A 19,226-nucleotide genomic window follows, 5' to 3' on the forward strand; every position below is an offset into this window, starting at 1 on the left:
ATCTTCATAGGAATATGTAATGTACAGTACATGCCACTTATATTTATTTTAGTTATCTTGAAAAATTATTAGTGCCTTTTAGTTGAAATGTTATCGAAATATACTAGATTTGTATGTGTTGGCACAGGAGCCATATTATCTGAAGAAGAGCTTGCGGCCATGTCTCCTACTGCAGCAGCTGTAGCTAAGATAGTGAAACCTGGCATGAAATTAACTGAGGTAAGAGCAGTATTAAATCTTGTAAAATCTTCAACAAAGGTGTTCAGATCTTTCTGAAATTCTCCCCCAAAATTCTTAACATCATCTTATAATTCATGGATCATCCTAGGAAAGACTTTCTTTAGTTCCTAGTTCTACATTAATATATAAGTTAACATTTCCATTTTGTGTAAGTGCTAAAGAATGTTTATTATAAAACTAGACCACATGCTTCCGTTATTATGGTTAGATTTGACATGGCCCTTCTTCTGCTTTCAGCTGTATAATGCTTATGTGGAAACTCAGGATCAGTTGCTTTTGGAGAAACTAGAGAACAAAAGAATTAATAAGTATCTAGATGAAATAGTGAAAGAAGTTGAAGCCAAAGCACCGATTTTGAAACGCCAGCGTGAGGAGTATGAACGTGCACAGAAAGCGGTGGCAAGTTTATCTGTTAAGCTTGAACAAGCTATGAAGGTTAGTTCCATTCCTAAATTACAGTTGTGGGAAGCATACAAATGAGAAATCATTTACTAGGTAGTGTTTTCTTAAGGTGTTTGAATCAGAAAAATCTAAATAGGATTTTTAGTAATACGGCAGTTATACATTTTGAAACTTCTCATCACATTATTAAACACCTCTGATTACAAAATGTTCTACCTTTATTTAGCTAAAATTATGAGAGGCTTTTATGTTTTTTAAAGGCATTTGGTATATTTTCCTTAGGATTCTCTAGTAGAGAATAAATAGCCAAATCTCCTCAGACCACTCTTTAAATTAAAATAATCTCTCTTTATAATAGAACTCCTCTAAATTTAGCATAATCACTGTTTGTCAGACAGTTGTGACATCCTGCCTAGAAATGATAATATTGAAAGAAAAAGAAAATATTGTTTGACCATAGGTAAGAACTCCTTTTTTATACCATTTCACAATTTGGCATAACTTTTATACATTATTTTGTTACTGTTCCTTTGCATATTAAAAGTGTCAAGGAAATTCATAAGTATCCTTTATGTCTGAAGACTACTTTTTAATTGATAATGATAAAAAAAGAATGTTTATATCTATTTTGCTTTTAGGTTACAACTATTAATATTACTGAGGGAAATCTTCAAGATTATTGAATCAGTTTTATTGAGGAAATTCAGCTAAATGAATTTATATCTACCATTCTAAGCTGATAAATTTCTTTTTCTCTTTTTTTTTTTTTTGGTGGAGAAGAATATAAATAAATTGTAGCCCTAATTCTGAATTAAATCCCTGCTGCTATTAAAGTTTAGAAGTCAGCTTAAATGCAGATACTATATTATAGCCAATGATGTTTTTGGTTTTTTTTTGTTTTTTTGAGACAGAGTCTCGCTTTTGTTGTCCAGGCTAGAGTGAGTGCCATGGCGTCAGCCTAGCTCACAGCAACCTCAAACTCCTGGGCTCGAGTGATCCTTCTGCCTCAGCCTCCCGAGTAGCTGGGACTACAGGCATGCGCCACCATGCCCGGCTAATTTTTTATATATATATCAGTTGGCCAATTAATTTCTTTCAATTTATAGTAGAGACGGGGTCTCGCTCTTGCTCAGGCTGGTTTTGAACTCCTGACCTTGAGCAATCCGCCCGCCTCGGCCTCCCAAGAGCTAGGATTACAGGCGTGAGCCACAGCGCCCGGCCTGATGTTTTTGTTTTTAATCAGATGAAGTCTACCAGTCTTTCCCTGACTAGAAATAATTAACTTTTTTTGACACCCACATTCCTTCCCCAACAGTGTAGATTGCAAAGAGATCCCTTCAGTCCAATTAGATCTTCTTGAGCTTCTGTCTGTTGAAAGTGAGGAATTTGCCTGGAGCTTCTTTTTGTCTGAAGAGGGGGAATTGAGGGGTGGAGGGGCTTAGTAGATTAACAGCTGTTTACTATGGAAAAATCCTGTTTGTTCCTTCTTCATGAATGTATAATAATAGTAGTACAAACATTTTTAAATACTTCATAGCTGCTAAAGAATTTGAAGATAATTTTTTTCCTTTTCATAGCTAAATTTTTCTGTCCATAACATATCATGTATCTTCCAGGATAGATTCAATAATGCTCATTTGCAAGGTTCTAATAGTTTTATGACCAAATTGCTTCCTCCTTTGTCATCTTAACTAATCGTATTTTGAACACAGTAGATTTTATCACTGTGATCTTTCATGAACATTTACCTACTTCATTTTTCATTTATCTGTTCCTTTTGAAATTTTTTTATGTACCTTTAGATCAGTGTATTCAGAAATACTTGAAACACCAGAATAAATATAAATTATCTTTAATTTAAATAGTATTTAAAATATTACTATGTGAAAATAACACATTAGGAATCAAAATTTGCATGAATTTGAGATAAAACATAAGATTTCAATGCTGTAAGGTTTCTGTGACTGTAGCAATCTCCTAAAAACTGTCCCTAACCCCCTAATGATAATTTTGATGGAAAACTGCAAAACTTCATATCATGTATCTTTTTTAAAAAAACAGCTTTGTGCATCGGCTGCTGCTGCTTTAGAATTACTTACTGATGCATTTTTTTAAAATATATCAAGTACTTTTTTCATTTTACCCAATATATTTTACCCAATATATTTTACTTTTGACATTTATCTCCAGATGCCAAGTCTAATAATGATCATCACTGCAATGTAGTCTGATGTTTTTGTCTTCGTAACAAACCTTTTGAGAGCATTTCTGTGATACCATTTGGTAACAAACTAAGAATATGATGTGGCTGTCAGATTGTAGTTGACAGTAAATTTGGTGGGAGGATGGCAAATTCCCCATCATTTTCATATAGTGACAAGCATAGTAATGAATAGTATTTGAGATATTAAGAAATAATGTCACATTTATACAGAATTTCTCCCTTTTTTAGAAACTATTAAGTAGAATTTTTTAGTTTATAAATTGATTACTATGGTATTTGTACACTGTATATTTTTATTATTTGTATACCTGTTTCAATTGTATAATTCACTTGAATTTACATCTTAAAGGAGATTCAGCGATTACAGGAGGACACTGATAAAGCCAACAAACATTCATCTGTACTGGAGAGAGATAATCAAAGAATGGAAATACAAATAAAAGATCTTTCACAACAGGTTAGAATTTCTTTCTTCTTCTGTTTTTTAAACTGGCTGCCTAATAATGTTCGAATCTGAAGGTATCAAAGATAGAACTACCACATAGGTAATTGTAATCAATTAGAAGTACTGCTCTACTAGGGTTGTAGCCTAGGCATTGTTTTATCATAGCTCCTCTCTTTTTTTCAAGTGTTTTATAAATCTTTAAATTATAGGTACTAGATGTAATAAGTGGACAGACAATTCAAAGGGAATAACGTTTTCTCCAACTTTCACCCCCGTCCCCGAAGAATGTAACCATTGTTAACAAACTGTTTTGTGTTCTTTCATATCTTTATATGTATAAACATATATGAGTGTATATGAACAAATGTAAGAATTGTTTGATTTTACTGAAATACAATCATATGCATTACTCTGCTAATTGGTTTTTTCTTAATTAGCAACTCAATAAATGTAGATCTGTCTCATTCATAAATTTTACCTTAATTTTTGTGTGTGTGCTTTTTGTTTAAAAATCAATTCTATTCTCTCTCTACCCTACCTATAATATATACATGCTTTTTTGTTTAAAAATCTATTTATTTCTCTCTCTACCATACATACAAGACATACATAATCACATACACAAAATATCTCTATGTGGGTGCTATTTGATCATTGTTTTACAAAAATGGGGCCACATTTCAAGAATTTTAATTTGCTACTTTTTAATAAATAAAAGCCTTCATTACATACTTAAAAATAATTTTACTCTGTTAAAATTTTCTTTGATTATTTAGGTTTCAATCTATAAAGTGCTAACACTTGATTATTTGTTCTTTAAGATAAGTTAGTATAAATCGAATTTTCATAAATAATGTTTTCATTTGTAAATTTGTTTTCTTCTAAACATTTCCAGAATTAAAATTAACAGTATATTATAACATATTAAAACTTCATTTTTAGATTAGAGTGCTTTTGATGGAACTTGAAGAAGCAAGGGGTAACCATGTAATTCGTGATGAAGAAGTAAGCTCTGCTGATATAAGTAGTTCATCTGAAGTAATATCACAGCATCTAGTATCTTACAGAAATATTGAAGAGCTTCAACAACAAAATCAGCGTCTTTTAGTGGCTCTTAGGGAACTTGGGGAAACCAGAGAAAGAGAAGAACAAGAAACAACTTCATCCAAGTAAGCAATTGACTACCTTAGTTGGGTCAGCAAACATTTATTGAGATCTTTTGATCTTTTATGTGCCCCTAACTGCTAGATACTATGGATATAGTGATTAGAGGGGGGAGCATTGAGTAACAATACCAAAAAAAAATAAATTCTACTCTTAGGGACCTCAGTTTTGAGTGAGGCAGACAAAACAGATAATAATAGGTAACGAAATAATTAAGTAGATAATTTTTGTTCATTGTGATTAGTGCTATAACAGATAAAAGCCTATCTATAGGAGCATAGAGGTGGAGGACCTAGGCTAGATTTTGGGGGAACACACTAGGCTTTATGGAGAACACGTGCAGGAATTACTCAAAGAGTTTTTTCAAAAAACGTGTATGCTAGAAGGAAAAGAATGGCTATGAAAGCAAGAAGATGACTAAAGTTTGGACTGAGTTGAATTAATTTTTGCAGCAAATTTTTCAGATTGCATTGGTGAGTATGAGTACATGAGTCCTCTATGGTAGGGATTTAAAAAGTGGGGTGACTCATGCCTGTAATCCTGGTACTCTGGGGAGCTGAGATGGGAAGATGGCTTGAGCTCAGGAGTTGAGACCAGCCCAAACAAGAGTGAGATCCTGTCTCTACCAAAAATAGAAAAAGCCAGGTGTGGTGGTGCACGCCTATAGTCCCAGCTACCCAGGAGGCTGAGGCAGGAGGATCTCTTTGGCCCAGGAGTTTGAGGTTGCAGTGAGCTATGATGACATCACTGCACTCTACCTTGGGCAACAGAGCAAGATACTGTCTCAAAAAAAAAAAAAAATCAGTAGGAAAAAGAGGACAGGAGAGACAAAAATAGTGTGCTTGGTGGTAGATGAAGATGCTTAGGGAATTTATGTTAGAAATTATAGTTGCCTAACTCTTCAACGCAGCCTGGTGACATAGACTGATTTCTTTTCCTTATAGAATCACTGAGCTTCAGCTCAAACTTGAGAGCTCCCTCACTGAACTGGAGCAACTCCGTGAGTCACGACAGCATCAGATGCAGCTTGTTGATTCCATAGTTCGTCAGCGTGATATGTACCGCATTTTATTGTCACAAACAACAGGAGTAGTCATTCCCTTACAAGGTAGTCTTTTGTATGTTATCTTAAAGAATATTTTGGAAATGAATATTAGAGAATAAATTTTGCATAAGCAGTAGCTATTCTGATGATAGTAGCTTCAAATTTGACTACAATAAAAGATTGATTATAACATGTCTTCAACTCTGAAACACACGATTATTTTATATATTACTAAGAAGGAAGAAATGCTTACTATTATTATAAAATGTGCATCTTAGAATGAATAACATATTTTGGTTATGTGTTAACATTTAATCTGTAAATATTAAATTATCTCTAACCAGCAAAAATAATACATTATTTAGTAGATTTCTTATTTTAAAACTCCTGTAATCTTATGATTTCATTTAAATAAATGTAGCTTATTGATTTTGTCATGATGTATTTGCAAAGAAATATTAGATTAAAACTGATTAATAAAAGCCAACAAAGCATTTTATAAGTCTTTTTACTTTTCTGAAGCTTCAAGCTTAGATGATGTTTCTCTAGTGTCAACTCCAAAACGGTCAAGTACATCACAGACTGCTTCCACACCTACTCCAGTACCTGTTATTGAATCAACAGAGGCCATAGAAGCTAAGGCTGCCCTTAAACAGGTAAAGATCACACCTTTATCTTTGTGTTGGTTTTTTAGAGAACAATGTTATCTTTTAATAATTTCCAATATTTAGTTGCAGGAAATTTTCGAGAACTATAAAAAAGAAAAAGTAGATAACGAAAAAATGCAAAACGAGCAGCTTGAGAAACTTCAGGAGCAAGTTACAGATTTGCGGTCACAAAATACCAAAATTTCTACCCAGCTGGATTTTGCTTCTAAACGGTAAATTTTCTTTTGCTCAAAATTTAATAAAGTCTAAGTGTTATACTTCAATAGATCAATCAAATGCAAGAGTTAATTTGCAATAGTGTTTCTTTTTTGTGGACCATGTTCCAGAACGAGAACCTATGGTAGTTCATTTTAGTATTGATTAATGATTTTCCTGGACAGTGCTAAGAGATTATATTATTTATAAGTTGAAATTCATGTGAGGAATGTTGCTAGTTTCCCTTCTTGAGATCAAAGGATTTGTTGTTTCTGTAGGACTTAATTCTTTTGTAAATGTTCCAAAGTATAGAGAAATGGGAACACATTTATTCTGCTATTTCTATTCTAGGTAGAAGAGAAGCGAGTCTTAGGTAATCTTAGGAAAATTCACTTTCTTGATCACTTCCAAAGAAATAGTAAATTGCATTTCATGGTAAATTTCGTGGTTATTAGATTCATTGAATGCTTGTTAATTTAGCATGTTAGGACAAAATTTGTTTTTATATATAGTATGTGATAAATATATGTTTTTATGAGCATATAGCAGGTAGTTACTACTGTACATCTAGTAATACAATATCCTCTTTTGTTCTAAGTTGACACCTTTAGGCAGCCATTTTCTAACCTTTCAAGCACACAAGAAAATAAGATGAAGGATTATAGTGGAAAAAAGGATTGGAAAAAAATCCATCACTACCCATGCATAAATATCTTAAGTTGCTATACCGCATTGTGGTGGGTGTCTGGTGTATCAGCATTATATTGGTGTTATTTTAAATGTGATTAAATTTTCCTGAATGCGTAAAATGAAAAAGTTATTCAGCATAAAATACTGTACTTACTTAGAACTTGAATTTAACCATCAAGTTGGAATTTGGAAAAAAGATTGAAGGTTTTCCATTATTGTATGAGCCACTTTTTCATATTATTAATCATGTAAAATTAAGCTGTTGTGAAATTCTTCAGGGATCTAAACTAGGATATAGTATTTCAGTTGCTTATAGAATTTTTTTTCCTATTTAAGGTATGAAATGCTACAAGATAATGTTGAAGGATATCGTCGAGAAATAACATCGTTACATGAAAGAAATCAAAAACTCACTGCAACGACTCAAAAGCAGGAACAGATCATCAATACAATGACTCAAGATTTGAGAGGAGCAAATGAAAAGCTAGCTGTCGCAGAAGTGAGACCAATCTCTCTCATCTGATTTGCATTATAAATTGCATTTAACATTTCTTTAGTTTTTACTTTGATTTAACTCATTGATGTGATTTATATATTTAAGAGGTTTGTGGATTACAAGTCCTTATTACATAGTTCATTTTTATCTTGCTCACACTCCATTGTGAGAAGTGGGCAGCAGCATTTTTTCAAACTGATGGAGTAAATTTTATGACTGATAATTCATACGAATCATCATGTGTAAATACTTTGAAATGAAATATTAATTTTCAGAGCATTCTCCCAGGTCCCCCGAGGCTCAGAGTATACTCTTTATGAGGGAAAAGAAAAAGTTTAAATATATCAGTCATCACTTTCTAACAGGTACTTAGAAACAAATATGGATTTTAAAAATATGCATAATTTATTAGTGTGCAGGTATGACTATAGTGTAGTGATATAGTTTTTTTCTTTTACTCTGGCATTTTAGATTTTTCTTGCTATTTCTAAAGTCTGGTTTGTTAGAGCAAAGAAATAATAAGTACTTGTAGTAATTGTAAGATTTTTTTCTTTGATCTATTCCCAGTAATTTTTGCTTCATATTTTAATATATGAAACTTAATGTTATATTTCCTCATATAATGGGAGGTATAGTTTCTAAAGAGCATTAAAAATATGTAGTAGTGAATCATTTTAATTTTATAATTGAATTACTACATTTGACACAATATTTTCCAACATGTTTTCTTTCACTTGTATTTGTCTTAAGGTAAGAGCAGAAAATTTGAAAAAGGAAAAGGAAATGCTTAAATTGTCAGAAGTCCGTCTTTCTCAGCAAAGAGAGTCTTTGTTAGCTGAACAAAGGGGGCAAAACTTGCTGCTAACTAATCTGCAAACAATTCAGGTAACCAAATAAAAAGCACTTATAGAAAAAAGTTTATAGAAGTTAAGTTGAAATATAAATTATCTTTGTATCCTCTCAAGTCTTCTTTATTAGAAAATTTATCTGTCACTTTTTCATCCTTTATGATAATCATTGAATTTTGGGGTTCATTAAGGCATTTCAATATTTTAAATAGAACATTGAAAGAACTGATTGAAACAATGCAAATTGGCAGGTTTGCTACTCAGGTCTGTATTTATAGAGTCTTATGCAACTTAACTATTCACAAGATTAATTCTTTGGTTTTATTTTTCTCTAAAACTTTGGGAAATCTGAATGACTTGTAACATGTTTCTCTTATATATATATATATTAGATATTTTAATATGAAAAATGTCAAAATGCTTTCTTGGTAAATATTCTATAATAGATCTTAACTTCTTCATATAGTAATGTGTTGTAATCCTCTAATTCTCTATAGCTTTTAATTCTCTTTGTATTTTAAATTTTAATTTTTTTACTTTTTCTTAAACATAACCAAAAATTTTTTCTTCACCTCAGGGAATATTAGAGCGCTCTGAAACAGAAACCAAACAAAGGCTTAGTAGCCAGATAGAAAAATTAGAACATGAGATCTCTCATCTAAAGAAGAAGTTGGAAAACGAGGTGGAACAAAGGCATACACTTACTAGAAATCTGGATGTGAGTGTATCAGTGTTCTGAATTTCTATAGTTTGTTTATATTTAGTAATTAATCTGATGTGTGGACATACTGCCATCCAAGTTGAAACATGGTATTGAAAATCTTTTCTTAACAGAGTTTTTCTTGCCTCATTATATGCCTAATTATTTTTGACTGGGTGCCATACATTGTGAGTTTTAGCCTCTTGAATGTTGGATTTTTTTAAATCTTCTTGAGGTTTGTTCTGGGATGCAGTAAAATTAATTGAAAATGGTTTGATTCTTTTGAGTCTTTTTATGATGTGTTAAGTGGGCCCACAGCAGTGCTCAACCTAGGATTAATTCCCCACTACTGAGGCAAGACCTTGAATACTAATCCCAGTGTCCAGTTAAATTCAATTTTTTCAGTCTGACTGCTGGGAACAGGCATTCTTCCTCACTTTGAGTGCCAGGCACTCTTCACTCCAATCCCTTTGAATGATTCTTTCCTCTGTCTGGAGTAGTCTTCTCACATGCATGCACCGAGCACTACTTTGCTGAGTGCTTGAGGGGACCATCTACAGATCTCCAGGGTACTCAGTCTGTGAAACTCTCTTCTCTCTGATAGTCTGTCTTATGAATTTGAGCTACTTTAGTCTTCCTGAATTCTCAAACCTGTCTTTCCGATTCAGGGAATCTCCTGGTGTCTGCCTCATTTCCCCTGCCCTGTGTGATAGCCTGGGAACTTTGAAGTCAGAAAACTAAGGCATTTGTAGGGTTCACCTCTTATTTACCATCTCAAGGATCTTAGATGTTTCATGTGTTTTGTCTACTTTCTTTTGATTGTTTGAGGTGGGAAACTAAATCTATTTTCTGTTACTCTATCTTGGTTAGAGTTCTAAGGCTCTGTAGAAAGAAAACTTGAACCTCTAGTTACTTAGGACCTAAAGATACTGTTTATAGAATTTATATATTTTTTCTTACAGGTTCAACTTTTGGATACAAAAAGACAACTAGATACTGAGGCAAATCTTCATCTTAGCACAAAGGAACTATTAAAAAATGCTCAAAAGGAAATTACTACCTTGAAACAGCACCTCAGTAATATGGAAGTCCAACTTGCTTCTCAGTCTTCACAGAGAACTGGTAAAGGTAAATAAATAAGACTGATACAATATTAAGTAAAGAAGGACTTTGTTAGGTTTATAATATATTTTGTAAATATTCTTTTTGGATGTTGAAAAAGGAAAAAAAACATCTTCACTCTTCATATAGTAAACAAAACATCTTCACTCTTCATATAGTAAAGCTCAATTTTGGGCTTAAATTAATTTGCTGTCTTGAAGATTCAAAATAGTTATGTAGGGCACCTGGCCAAGGTATGTTCTGATTTTTTCAATTCTACATGGTTTTATTTCCTAATGGAAGGGAAAAAATAGTGTTTACAGATGGTCCCTGACTTACGATTGTTCAACTTCAGATTTTTCAACTTTATCATGGTGCAAAAGCTATATGCATTCGGTAGAAACTGTACTTTAGTACAGTAGTCAATAAAGTGCATAAGATATTGAGCACTTTATTATAAAATAGACTAGATATTAGATGAGTTTGCCCAACTGTAAGCTAATATAAGTGTTCTGAGCACATTCAAGGCAGCCTGGGTTAGGCTATGATATTCAGTAGGTTAGGTGTATTAAATGTGTTCTCAGCTTAAGACATTGTCAACTTCTAATGGATTTATCAGGACATCACCCCATCATAAGTCAAGGAGCATCTCCGTGTATGTGTGTGTGTGTGTGTGTGTATATATATATATATATATATATATGTAAACAGATTTATAGGTATCTGATACATGTATAAAGGAGACACATATATGTATAATTATCCAATAGTCCTTGTTGATACCATGTGCATTCTTGTCAACTTAAAATTTTTGCCTTTTTAATGCATTTTAGATAACAAAAATTGGGCTAAATATCTTTTTCAGTTTTTGTGATAGCTGATATCAAATATTTGAACTTTTTGAAGAAGTAATATTACAAAATACATGTTAGTTTTATTTTGGTATCCAGCATGGATTGAAATATGAAATATAGTTTCCAGATAGTTAAGTACTTCTATATGTGAGCCTTAATTGTAATTTCACAAACTCTTTGATAACAGAGGTATTGCATCTTTTAGGTCAGCCTACCGACAAAGAAGATGTGGATGATCTTCTGAGTCAGCTAAGGCAAACAGAAGAGCAGGTGAATGACTTGAAAGAGAGACTCAAAACAAGTACTAGTAATGTAGAACAGTATCGAGCGATGGTTACTAGTTTAGAAGAATCCCTGAACAAGGAAAAACAGGTATGTACAATTCTGAAGTCAATTTGAACACATTATTAACCTTTTTGTAAATTATGAGCCTGCTATGTATAAGGCACTGCGGTATGAATTGGATTGACATTATCACCATTAACTTCTGAGAGTGCTTGAGTCTAATAAGCCAGATAAATGAAAAACACAAAATTCACACAGCAAGGAAAGACGTAATTGCTATAGGAAAGGTACAGTTGAGGAAAATGAGAGGCAGGGAAAGTTATTTGTCCTCTGGAAATGCATGACTTCACACAAGAGACAATACTTGTGGCAGAGCCTTGAATGAAGGTATCCTCTAGATAATCAAGTGTAGTAGAAAGATATTCCATGTAGTAGGAATCCTCAGCCAAGATACAAAGGAATCAGATGATAACAATTTGTAATTTGGCTATTGTACTGAGTTTGTGAAGTGAAATAGTGAAGGACACAATTACAAAAGCCATTGAGAACCAAATGTGAAAGGTTTTTAATGCAATGTTAAATTATATTCTGTAGGTTTATTAAGAGTCATTTGGGTTTTTTTTAACATTCATAACCAGAATTTTTTATCTTTTTATTTTTTTTGCTTAGAAAATTAATTTGATAGATTGGAGGATTCATTTGGAGGGTATAGCAGTAATCTAGGACCACAGTTTTAAAAGCTTTTGGGTTGGCATCAGTGGAAAGCAGTGAAAACGTGTGAGGAACATACCTTTCAGTGGTAGAGTAGGCACATTTGCCAAGAAGATCTGAGGATTGAGGGAAAAGTAAGGGAATGGAAATGTCCCTTCAAAAGAGAAAAATGGCCAATAGTCAAGTTGAGAGGTAAATGATGCTTGTAGATTTGCATGGTATTTTGCTTGTTTTTGTATCTTCTCGTCACATTTCATGGATTCTTTATCTAATATAAGGAAACATTAATTTTAGTACTTAACCAAATTTAGATTTGTAGAAAGTAATTGTATAATTTTAAATGTGTAATTTTTGTATCCTACTTTTGGTAATATGGCGAAGGTGACAGAAGAAGTGCGTAAGAATATTGAAGTTCGTTTAAAAGAGTCAGCTGAGTTTCAGACACAGTTGGAAAAGAAGTTGATGGAAGTAGAGAAGGAAAAACAAGAACTTCAGGATGATAAGCGAAAAGCCATAGAGAGCATGGAACAACAGGTATATTAGGTTATTAACTATATTAATCTTTTTTCTTGTAAGGATTTGAATTCTTTTATCTAGCTAATTAGTTACCATTGAGATCATTTCAACAGAATTTATTGAACATGTAGGCAACAATTTTAGCTTTGTGTTTTACCCCGTGTATCTGTATACATTTCCTTGTGAAAATGTTAGACTACAGAAGTAGGTATTAGTGCTGCTTTTAAGAAGCCTATGTCTGAGATTTGACTTTTGCAAACATTAGTTAGGGGGGGAGTGGATATAGAGTTCTATAACTGTACAGTAGATTACATCAGGTTATAAGTCTTTTAAATTTAGCAGCAGTCCTTTGGGCTAATTGGATTTTTAAAAATCTGTCCGTCAATGCAGTAACGCAACACAGTATTTTCTAAGTAAGTTTGTTGTTAACTCTGGTTTAATCATCTTCCTCCTTAGTTATCTGAGTTGAAGAAAACACTTTCCAGTGTTCAGAATGAAGTACAAGAAGCTCTTCAGAGAGCAAGCACAGCTCTAAGTAATGAACAGCAAGCCAGACGTGACTGTCAGGAACAGGTAAGTGTTGTGTTCATAGCCAGTTATTAAGAAATCAGCTTTGAGCCTAGAGAATGGTTCTTGGAGTATATTTATATGTTTGGAGGACAAGTAGATCTTACAAAAATGCAAGATTATTTCCACTCTTCTGGAACCTGGATTAAGATAAGTTGAAGAGTATACATGAAGGCTAAAAGTAAATCATACAGTATTCGTTAACAGAGCAATCTTGACAAATGGGAAAAAATGGAAAAACAGGATTAGGAGGCTAAAACATATACATGCTTTCATTTGTGAATATTCTTTTACTATTTTGGTCTTTCAGTAGATACTGTTATAAAATTGCATTACAGACAAAATGGTTAGAGGTATGTTCCCTCAACAAACAAGGACCTCTTGATAACATTTTTAATGCATTGCTGAGCTTGCACAGATTTCTATACACCTCTTTTTGTAGAATTATAAAAAATGTCTTGTTATTTTAAGTGTATATGTATACGTGCATATGCATGTGACAAACCTTTTTATAATTGTTTTAAGAAGTGATAAAACACAATTCAGGAGAGTAAGAGTTAGTAAAATGGTGGGATGGGAAAGGTATACATGTAAGGTTTTTGGTAATGTCCTCATTTTTAAATTAGGTGTTATATTAGAATATGTTAAAACAGCTATTAAGCTGTTCATTGGTTACTATTCTTTATTGCTTTATGTATGTGTAATATATATACATCAATATTACTTTAAAAAAGGAATACAGGATAAAGAGACTTCATAAGTAAATTTAATAAAATTATCCTTGGCTTATTGCCAAACACCATAAACCATTGGAAATTAAAATTAAATAATTGATCTATAATTCAATATGCAATAAATGATTTTCATTTCCCTTTATTTTTAAGTTTCTGTGTGTGGTTTCATAGGCTACCTATGACAGAAATAAAAAGAAAAATAAAAAATAGAAGAAGTTTGTGTGTGTGTATATTTCACATAGCTTGGTTATTTTTAGCTTTTTATTTCATAAAGTTTATTCCAAATTGCTACCTAGTCTTCTAAGTTTCATTGTTAAAAGTTCTTTAAGTAGGTATAGCATTAACTTTTAATTTTCCTGTTTGCTACATTTGGATTGTTGCCACTTTATTTTTAAAAATGTACTGTGTGTCTTTTCCAAAAGTACTGATTAGCATTATGGATTTTTAATCTTTGGTGTCAATGTGGGAATAATTTCTTACAGGCTAAAATAGCTGTGGAAGCTCAGAATAAGTATGAGAGAGAATTGATGCTACATGCTGCTGATGTCGAAGCTCTACAAGCCGCCAAGGAACAGGTTTCAAAAATGGCATCGATCCGTCAGCATTTGGAAGAAACAACCCAGAAAGCAGAATCACAGTTGTTGGAATGTAAAGCATCTTGGGAGGAAAGAGAGAGAATGTTAAAGGTACTATTGTACATCATAACAGAATGTTCCAGGGAATTCAAAGAGGTTTTTTTAAAATGTATATTGGAAAGATCTGCTATTATGATAGACCTCTTGGCTTATAGGATGAAGTTTCTAAGTGTGTTTCACGCTGTGAAGATCTAGAGAAACAAAACAGATTACTTCATGATCAGATTGAAAAACTAAGTGACAAAGTAGTTACTTCTATAAAAGAAGGTGTACAAGGTCCATTGAATGTATCACTCAGTGAAGAAGGAAAATCTCAAGAACAAATTTTAGAAATTCTCAGGTAAATCAAATATGTTTTTCATTCTTCATTTCTGTGTCCTAATAACTATAAAATGAAATTATAAATGCATATATTAGAGAGTGGAATTATACACAGTTTTGATACAAAGCTCATTCTGTCTTTTATTGGCCAACAAACCCACAACCACCAAATTGGTCACTTTTAACAGGTAGAAATAGTAAATAAATGACTTTAAAGTTGATTCTGATAGATAAGAATATGAGCAGCCTTCTCTTGAAAAACTATAGTCTTTCAGGTTATTTTAAAGATAGACATTTTTACAGCATCTCTCATTATTATTAACGAAAACGTGAAAATAGTTAATAAAGTGAGTAATTTTTGTCATCTTAAAAATTACCTAAGTTTTAAAATGTTGTCTTTTTTAATTCAAATAAGATTTTAACATATATATTCTTGTAGATTTATACGACGAGAAAAAGAAATTGCTGAAACTAGGTTTGAGGTGGCTCAAGTTGAAAGTCTACGTTATCGACAGAGGGTTGAACTTTTAGAAAGAGAATTACAAGAACTGCAGGATAGTCTCAATGCTGAAAGGGAGAAAGTCCAGGTATGTATACTAAACTTTAAGAAAACAATTGTTAAGTCAAAAGAAAACAATTCATTTATATTTCTACCAGTTAACATAGCATAAAATTTACTTTGAAATAAACATTCTTCCTAGATTTGTAAACTCATTAAATGACTGGTAAGTGCAATATAATATAGTGGTTCAGTGTGAAGGCTCTGTAATCAAATGCCTGGTTTCAAATTCTAGCTTCATACCATCATCTGTGTGGTCTTGGGTACATTGTTTAACTTCACTGCTCTTTGTTTCCTTACCTGTAACATCTGGATAATAGTAATGAGGAACTAGAACCATGTCTGCTTTGTAGTATGCACTTAATAAATTCCAGCTGTCTCAGTTTATTCTAGTTGTCATTGTATATACATCTGGGTAGTCATTCTAGAATAAAATGGTAGAATAAAACTGCTACCAAATATATCTTTCTCAACAAAGGAACAGAATGTAGTCAAAGCTAACAAAGAAAAGAAAAGAAAATGCTGTAATGAAATGGATTTTTATAACACAATACCAGCACCCAAAAACTTATTGTTGAGTTACCTCATTCTGAGGAGATACAGTAATATACCCCCACATCTAAAAGGAAGGAAATTAAGACCTTAAAATATTTACCTTCTTTTAACTAATAAGTAGTCAAAATGACAGCAAGGGAGAAACTATTGAACAGGGCAAAGTAATAATTAGATTTATGGGATTGTGTTTTCAGCAGAAGTTAAAAAGTTTCAGAATTTCATCCTGTTGAGAAAATAATCCAAATTCAAATTTATCACCATGGAAATTAAATAAACAGACCCTCCCATTCAATAGAGTTAACACTTGAAGGAAAGAAGGGCAGAATTAGGGTTTCTAACAAAGATGGCATAATGTCTCAGTCTTTTCTGTTCCCTTTGTCGTTCCCTTGGGCTATAGAAAAACAAATACTAAAAAGTACCCAGCCCATGAACAAGTTCAGAGGGGAAAACCAACTCTTAGATATAAGAGGAAAAGAATCAAGAAGTAATACACATTATTTCAAAAATAATAGCTGTCCAAGTATGAGCGGTATAGCATGGCAACCACAAAATATGCCATAGCTTTCAAAGTAGTGGGGAAAGAAAGTAATATCACATACAAAAGATGGATAATTATATCCAATGAGAAGAAAAAAAGTTCTTCACAGTTCAATAGATATTTTGTAAAATTGCTCAGTACAAAGTGACAAAACAACAGAAGAAAAGAGGGATTTCTGAACACAAGGGAAAAAACTGAGGATTAAAATAACATTATTTTAGAACTATTACTAAATTCAGTGCAGTAAGAAAAAATAATACAGAAAGATAGAGGTTTGGATTAATGTTTTTACCTAATGTTATACTGGCTATTGGTGTGATTTGTAGTGTCTTTTTACTTTTGTCTTTATAATTCCTTGCATTTGTTTAAACTCTTTGCAATTAGAGTGCATCACAGAAAATTATAAACTTTCAAAAATTTCAGTTTTAAAAGTTGAAATTTAAATTCTATTTTGCTGTAGAGAGGATTAGATCTAGTAGGAAAGGTAGCCTTTCAACTGTTATTAAATGTTGGTGTCTATATGTATATGAAATGTTTAGGTAACTGCAAAAACAATGGCTCAGCATGAAGAACTGATGAAGAAAACTGAAACAATGAATGTAGTTATGGAAACTAATAAGATGCTAAGAGAAGAAAAGGAGAGACTAGAACAGGATCTACAGCAGATGCAAGCAAAGGTTTGTAGATTAGTAATCAAAAATGGAGGCATGTGATTATTTTTAATAATATTATAAGTGAATTTTTGCATTACTTGTTAAAAAATATATTGGTACTGTTTTCAGGTGAGAAAACTGGAGTTAGATATTTTACCCTTACAAGAAGCAAATGCTGAGCTGAGTGAGAAAAGTGGTATGTTACAGGCAGAGAAGAAGTTACTAGAAGAGGATGTCAAACGTTGGAAAGCACGTAACCAGGTAAATGCAGTTATACCTATTCCTAGACATGAAAACATGTCTAGGAATACATGTTGATTTTAACTAGTAGGGTAAAATGTAAGGGGATAAAAATATTTGAAGAACTAATGAAAATTTTTTTTGTTTTTATCAGTGAAAGTCTTAATATGTTACGTGTATATATGCAACAGATGTTAAACTTAAAACTCAATTTAAAAAAAAAATTTTTTGGTTACATTTAATTTTTAAAAAGCAGTTACTTTATTTCCCATAATTCCAAAATTTTAGTCTTTATCTCTGAGATACTTTTATACATGAAAATAGGAATTTATATAGTTTATTGAAGCACTTTAAGAAGATTTGTTTCTGGTACCTTTTTAGAGATGAAACCATATAGCATAGTATGGTTAGAAACTCCAGCTCTGTATTCAGCCATAAGGTTGAAAATCTGCCTTGCACATACTAGTTATGTAATTATAGGTTAAGAACCTTTCACAGGAAATAATACCACTCTTCATGTGATGGAAATTAAATAAACATAAAGAAGTTCACCCAGCACTTTGCACCCAGAAAATGATCATGTGTGTTTAAATTGTAATACATTGTGCACATTTTTTTATTGTAAACATCACTTTAATGAAATTAGGTACTTAAAAGCTTTTAAGATTCTTTGTTTCCCTTTATTTGGTCTCATTATAAATAATCTGAAATGTATATTCACAAATATGAAAAAATAATGAGCAGTTAAAAACATTTGATTTTTTTCCCCCTCTTCCATTCTGGCTAAACAAACTAAATCTTAGTTTGCTCTTGGTATCTTGTAGTTCTGTGCTTGATCACTTTACATGCAGGATACTTAATATAAACATAATTAGATATTCTACTATTTTATTATAGCACATTTGTTTCATAAAGCCTAAAAAACCAAATATGCATTTTTGATCTTCTAGCATCTAGTAAATCAACAGAAAGACCCAGATACAGAAGAATATCGGAAGCTCCTTTCTGAAAAGGAAGTCCATACTAAGCGTATTCAACAGTTGACGGAAGAAATTGGAAGACTAAAAGCTGAAATTGCAAGGTATATGGAAAGAAGCCTTAAATCATATATAATGCATGAAATCTTGAAGTTTATTTCAACTCTTTATATGACTCCCCAAGTGCTTCCTAGTTTCAGAAAGAATGGAAAGCATTAGAGCCCTTTTATGTGGCTTTCCTCTATTTTTCTGTGGAGTCTAGCAAATGATGATATAATATTATGCCTTCAAATATAAAATATATATAAGAATATTATTCTCATTATAGAGAATTATTTCTCTATATTTTATTTTTTTTAAAGTTAATTAGTATAATTCTAAAGCTAGTTAATTTGCTAAGCGACTGTCAAAATAACTTTAACAAGTAGGTTTTTCTTTTCTTTTTTTGGTTACCTTATATTCATGAAACTCTACGAGTAGTTTTTAAATTAAATATTTCCTTAAATGAACTTATACTGAAGTTTTGCCCATTTAAAGATAAATATTAAAATTAATGTTTCTGGTTTACATTTTTCAAATTTTAGTATAATTTGTCAATGTCATGTCTCCTACTTATATGGATGCTTTACAGCTTATAACTTTTTGTCATATATACTCCGTTCATAACAGTAGTCTTGTATATTGATTAGGAGAGATATTATTTTTTAGCTTTACAGATGAGGAAGCTAAGATTCAAAAAGTTTGACTACCTAAGGTTCCAGAGTTGGTTGTTAAACCCATGCTCTTAATTTAGGTCATCTGATTTCAAGTTCAGTTCATAATACAGTACAAGGGTTGGCACACTATAGCCTGCAGGCCAAATC

At 32.1% G+C, this 19,226-nt stretch overlaps 1 protein-coding gene across 1 annotated transcript in view; it reads left to right on the forward strand.

The window, feature by feature from the left end:
• TPR (translocated promoter region, nuclear basket protein) overlaps window positions 1-19,226 on the forward strand; it is an 87,390-nt gene that overhangs the window by 42,376 nt on the left and 25,788 nt on the right. The window contains exons 14-33 of the mRNA XM_075997013.1: window positions 128-219; window positions 478-675; window positions 3,216-3,323; window positions 4,254-4,480; window positions 5,420-5,583; window positions 6,043-6,176; window positions 6,252-6,400; window positions 7,410-7,572; window positions 8,320-8,454; window positions 8,995-9,135; window positions 10,080-10,245; window positions 11,278-11,444; window positions 12,450-12,602; window positions 13,041-13,157; window positions 14,368-14,571; window positions 14,676-14,860; window positions 15,281-15,428; window positions 17,033-17,170; window positions 17,276-17,407; window positions 18,337-18,467. Coding sequence (XP_075853128.1) covers window positions 128-219; window positions 478-675; window positions 3,216-3,323; window positions 4,254-4,480; window positions 5,420-5,583; window positions 6,043-6,176; window positions 6,252-6,400; window positions 7,410-7,572; window positions 8,320-8,454; window positions 8,995-9,135; window positions 10,080-10,245; window positions 11,278-11,444; window positions 12,450-12,602; window positions 13,041-13,157; window positions 14,368-14,571; window positions 14,676-14,860; window positions 15,281-15,428; window positions 17,033-17,170; window positions 17,276-17,407; window positions 18,337-18,467 — 3,052 coding nt within the window. The remainder of the gene's footprint in view (window positions 1-127; window positions 220-477; window positions 676-3,215; window positions 3,324-4,253; window positions 4,481-5,419; window positions 5,584-6,042; window positions 6,177-6,251; window positions 6,401-7,409; window positions 7,573-8,319; window positions 8,455-8,994; window positions 9,136-10,079; window positions 10,246-11,277; window positions 11,445-12,449; window positions 12,603-13,040; window positions 13,158-14,367; window positions 14,572-14,675; window positions 14,861-15,280; window positions 15,429-17,032; window positions 17,171-17,275; window positions 17,408-18,336; window positions 18,468-19,226) is intronic.

Source organism: Microcebus murinus, chromosome 23 (assembly GCF_040939455.1).
Source record: "Microcebus murinus isolate Inina chromosome 23, M.murinus_Inina_mat1.0, whole genome shotgun sequence".
In the NCBI taxonomy this organism is placed as follows: domain Eukaryota; kingdom Metazoa; phylum Chordata; class Mammalia; order Primates; family Cheirogaleidae; genus Microcebus; species Microcebus murinus.